This window comes from Crocuta crocuta, unplaced genomic scaffold, assembly GCF_008692635.1.
Source record: "Crocuta crocuta isolate KB4526 unplaced genomic scaffold, BGI_CrCroc_1.0 scaffold650, whole genome shotgun sequence".
Classification (NCBI taxonomy): Eukaryota; Metazoa; Chordata; class Mammalia; order Carnivora; family Hyaenidae; genus Crocuta; species Crocuta crocuta.
The window spans coordinates 238,907-244,003 of record NW_027532882.1 but is presented as its reverse complement, the minus strand read 5'-3'; the positions used below and the strand labels follow the sequence as shown (position 1 = coordinate 244,003).

At 55.4% G+C, this 5,097-nt stretch overlaps 1 protein-coding gene across 1 annotated transcript in view; it reads left to right on the top strand.

The window, feature by feature from the left end:
* ANGPTL4 (angiopoietin like 4) overlaps positions 1 to 3,976 on the top strand; it is a gene marked incomplete at its 5' end in the record, with an annotated part of 5,972 nt that extends 1,996 nt beyond the window's left edge. The window contains 4 exons of the mRNA XM_077745724.1: positions 805 to 918; positions 1,275 to 1,370; positions 1,459 to 1,740; positions 3,304 to 3,976. Of these exons, the coding sequence (XP_077601850.1) occupies positions 805 to 918; positions 1,275 to 1,370; positions 1,459 to 1,740; positions 3,304 to 3,485 (674 nt within the window). The remainder of the gene's footprint in view (positions 1 to 804; positions 919 to 1,274; positions 1,371 to 1,458; positions 1,741 to 3,303) is intronic.
* Between the last annotated feature and the right edge of the window lie 1,121 nt (positions 3,977 to 5,097).

Genomic DNA, 5,097 nt, shown 5'->3' with positions numbered 1-5,097 from the left:
GCGACCTTTTCCCTACTTTCCGGGCTGAACTGGGGGCGGGGATTTCCTGAGCCTTTGGACACGCCCCAGCCATCCCTCCCTCCTCTTTCCCTCCCAGGCTTCCTCCTTGGTTCCTTAGCCCTCCTTGCCTTCCCCTTCCCGCACCTGGGATCCCAGGTGGCGCCCCTGACTTTGGTAGCCTCTTGCGGAGCCCCCGCCTGAGGAGGCAGAGCGCTGCTGCTCAGCTCCACTCCCACCTTCTCCACCCTGGCCCAGCTTCTCAGTCACCCATGCCTCCAGTCTTTATTAAACACCTACTGTGGGCTACAATCGGCCCCGGGCACTGGTGCCAGACTGTGGGCAAAGAGCCCCTCGGTCCCTGGCCCCATGGAGTCCTCATTCAGTGGTGGAGAGACCACTGGATGACTCCCCTGGGGTGGAGGGCAGGAAGTCCGCCATGCTCCTTTTGGGAGTCTGGCCTGGTCTGGGGGGTCAGGGAAAGCATCTCTTCTAGAAGTGGGGATCTTCGAATGAGGCAAGAAGGGCTTGAGGGAAAAGGGTCCCAGGCATTGTGACTGGCATGTGCAAAGTCCCTGTGGCAGGAGGGTGTGTGGTACAAGGCTGGCTGAGGCCCGAGGAGAGAATGCAGTGTGGGAGGAGGAAGGATGGTGGGTGGCGCAGGGGCCGTCCAGGACAGGGGATGTTGTGAACCCAGGATTGGCCCCCTCATGTCCCCTGTCACCCACTGCCCAGCCCCTCACATGGCTGTTTCCTGAGTCCCCTCCTGTCTCAATTTCCCCACCCCTCTCTCTGCCTGCCCTTCAGGGCTGCCCAGGGACTGCCAAGAGCTGTTCGAAGAGGGAGAGCGGCAAAGTGGACTGTTCCAGATCCAGCCCCAGGGGTCCCCGCCCTTCCTGGTTAACTGCAAGATGACCTCAGGTAGCGTGTGTGGCCCGCAGGGGTGCCCTGTGGGCCCTGTTGCCATTCGGTCAAATGGAGCTCCCCGCCACTACCCATGGTCGAGCCAGGTTCAGTGGGCCAGGAGAAGCTTCCTAGATTTCTACTGCTCCCTCTGTCCGGGCCTCCCTCCCGGGGTCTTGGGACCATGATCTAGGCTGAGCCCCTTGCCCATTGGCCAGCCCACCCTTAACCCCCTTCCTCTAGTCTTGCTGGGGTGAATGAGAAGAGCATTGCCCTCTCTGGGTTTGGAGGCGGCTTGGGGCTTGAGAGCCAGATGGGAAGTGGGGTCCCCTGCGCAAAGGGCCCTCCTGATGACATTGCACCTTTCCGGGCAGATGGAGGCTGGACCGTAATTCAGAGGCGCCAGGACGGCTCCGTGGACTTTAACCAGCCCTGGGAAGCTTACAAGGCTGGCTTCGGAGACCCCCAAGGTGCGGGTTTCCCCCGGGGCCAGAGGCAGCGAGGGGAGGAGGGGCGAGGAGGTGGGTCTGTCTCACCCGGTTGGCCTCTCCCCTGTAGGTGAGTTCTGGCTGGGCCTGGAGAAGGTTCACCGCATCGCCGGGGGCCGCGGCAGCCGGCTGGCCGTGCAGCTGCGGGACTGGGAGGGCAATGCCGAGTCGCTGCAGTTCCCCGTCCATCTGGGTGGGGAGGACACGGCCTACAGTCTGCAGCTCACAGCCCCTGTGGCCAGTGAACTGGGGGCCACCACTGTCGCCCCCAATGGCCTCTCCCTGCCCTTCTCCACTTGGGATCAAGACCACGACCTCCGTCGGGACAAGAACTGTGCCAAGAGCCTCTCCGGTGAGCCAGCCTTGTCCCTCCCTGTCTTGCCTGGCCCCGCAAGGTCAAGACCACGCCTCTCTGCCTTTGTGTTTCCCTGTCCTGCCTTCAGTGCCGAATTCTGTCCATTCTCTGCCCGCTTCTCCTCACTTGCTGTGTGTCTCTGGGCAACTGACTTACCCTCTCTCATCTTCAGTGTCCCCGTCTTTAAAACTGGGTACAGCCACGGTGCCCACTCCTTAGAATTATCTTGAGATGACATTTGTGGCCTAGTGGCTGGCATGTGGCCAAGCCACCAAGATAAACCTTGTCCTGTCCTTTTTTTTTTTTTTAGTTTTTATTTATTTTGAGAGAGCAAATGGGGGAGGGGCAGAGAGCAAGAGGGAGAGAGGGAATACCAAGCAGGCTCCTCGCTGTCCGCACAGAGCCTGACACAGGGCCCGAACTCACCAACCCTGAGATCATGACCTGAGCTGAACCTAAGAGTTAGATGCTCACCCGACTGACCACCCAGGTGCCCAGGCTCTGTAAAGTGAAATGTATGAAATTGCTTTCTGGTGGATCAAAAAATGATGGAATACTAGTAATTTTACATGGTCTGATCGAATATAAATTGAAGAAATGGATACTAATCATAGAAAGTCGTTTTTTAATGTTTATTTAATTTTGAGAGAGAAAGCGTGCATAAGAGTATGTGCAGGGGAGAGGCAGAGAGAGGGAGAGACAGAGAATCCAAAGCGGGCTCCACACTGTGAATGCAGATTCAGGGCTCGAACTCACGAACCCTGAGATCATGACCTGAACTGAAATAGAAAGTTGGACGCTTAAGCTACTGAGCCCCCCCAGGCACCCCAGAAAGTCTTTAATAAAGGTTTCCCAGGTGTCAGGTACAGAGAAGTAATCGGCCACAGTCACAGACACAAAAGCTGTAACTACTGGGAAGGGGGCCCAGAGCCCCTGAAACTCCTTTGTCACAAGCTAGGGTTCCTCAGCACGATGTGTGACAATCCCTAAAAAAGTCTTCCCCTCTAAGGTTTATAAAGTCCGAGGACGCCTGGGTGGCTCAGTCGATTAAGCATCTGACTTGGGCGCAGGTCATGATCTCACGGCTCAGGAGTTGGAGCTGCGCGTCGGGCTCTGTGCTGTCAGCATGGAGCCCGCTTCGGATCCTCTGTCCCCCTCTCGCGCTTGCTCTCGGTCTCTCAAAAAAAAAGACATTAAAGAAAAAAACACCTGGGGCGCCTGGGTGGCTTAGTCGGTTGAGCGTCCGACTTTCGCTTAGGTCATGATCTCGTGGTTCGTGGGTTCGAACCCTGCGTCGGGCTCTATGCTGACTGCCAGCTCAGGGCCTGGAGCCTATTTCGGAGTCTGTGTCTCCCTCTTTCTCTGACCCTCCTCTGCTCATGCTGTCTCTCTCTCTCTCTCCTAGAAATAAATAAAAAATATTAAAAAAAAAAAGAAAAAGAAAAAAACAACTTTGTGTCGTCCTAAAACCAGCTCCATCCCCGCCCCCCCACCCCCCAGCCTCAGTGGAGACACAGGGACCCCGGCCTGACCAGGATCTGTTTCCTCTGACCCCTGCAGGTGGCTGGTGGTTTGGCACCTGTGGTCATTCCAACCTTAATGGCCAGTACTTCCGCTCCATCCCCCACCAGCGGCAGCAGCGTAAGAAGGGCATCTTCTGGAAGACCTGGCGAGGCCGCTACTACCCACTGCAGGCCACGACCATGCTGATCCAGCCGACAGCGGCGGGGGGGGCCTCCTAGCCTCCCCGCTGGGGCCTGGTTCCCAGGCTCGTAGAGGACAGTGACTTTGACCCTGGCCTTGCATGTGGCCACTCCCTGCCTCGAGGCAGGGGCTCAACACAGGGGCCATGTGGAGCCTCATGGACAGAGAAGAGGCTCGCGACTGGAGGTGCCCCCCTTTCTGAGTGGGGGGCCGCAGGTGACATCCTCTGGGGACAGAGCTACAGGGTTGCAGGACACAGACCCAGGAAGCGGGAGACGGAGGGGCGCCGAGACCCACTCTTCGCCCGCCTGAGGAGTCGAGGACGCAGAGGGACCACGCGGGGGCAGCTGAGCCAGCCCTCGATGGCGGATTCAGTCACATTGACTGGCTGGGGGGGGGGGGGGGCAGGGCTCCCATGGGCCCCCAGTGCCTTCACGGCGCTCCTGTGTGTGGGTGCTGTGGGGTGAGCCGGGGCCACTGGTGTCCGGGTGGAGCTCTCCAAATTCTTGCAATAAAAGCAACCCCGGAACATTTCGTTCTTCTTTGTCCTTCAGCTTGTTTTAAAGAGAGGGCAGTTTCAAAATCCACATAAATATGTTCCCAGGGTGGAGGGGAACACTCCCAGGTCCTTAGAGAACAACACTGAGTAGTCCGATCGCCTGACAACTGATTTCCATTTCTTCCATTTATTATTTCACAACACACATCTCCGTTTTTAGTATCAAAAAACAAGACCCTCGTTTGGTCCTTCTGGAAGCAGGTAAAAAATGAGAACCCCTTGTTTTTTTTTGTTTTTAAGTTTATTTATTTGGAGGGAGATAGAGCATGAGTAGGGGAGGGGCAGAGAGAGAGGGAGAGCGTGAAATCTGAAGCAGCCTCCACCCTGTCGGTGTGCAGAGTCTGACCCAAGGCACCAACCCACAAAACCCTGAGACCGTGACCTGAGCCAAAATCAACAGTTGGATGTTTAACCGACTGAGCCACCCAGTGCCCCAAGAACCCTGTCTTCATCATACTTATACATATGACTCACAATGAACTTTTCGCACCCAGACACCTGATAGAAATACAATGTGTGAGGCACTTGGGTGGCTCAGTTGGGTGGGCATCTGACTCTGGCTCAGGTCATGATTTCACAGCTCGTGGGTTTGAGCCCTGCGTCGGGCTCTGTGCTGACAGCTCAGAGCCTGGAGCCTGCTTTAGATTCTGTGTCTCCCTCTCTGACCCTCTGCTGCTCATGCCGTCTCTCTCTCTCTCTCAAAAATAGATAAATTTTAAAAAACATTTTAAAATTTTTAAAAAAATACAATGTGAATCACGCATTTTTTACAATAGTCACATTTAAAAAAGTGGGGGTGTAGGGGCGCCTGGGTGGCTTAGTCGGTTAAGCGTCTGACTTTCACTTAGGTCATGATCTCATGGTTCGTGGGTTCGAGCCCCGCGTCGGGCTCTGTGCTGACTGCCAGCTCAGAGCCTGGAGCCTATTTCAGAGTCTGTATCTCCCTCTCTCTCTGACCCTCCCCTGCTCACGCTGTCTCTCTCTCTCTCCTAGAAATAAATTAAAAAAAAAAACTATTAAAAAAATAAAAAAGTGGGGGTGGAGAACAAAGTTAAAAAAAAGAAACAGATGAAATTAATTTTAGAAATGTA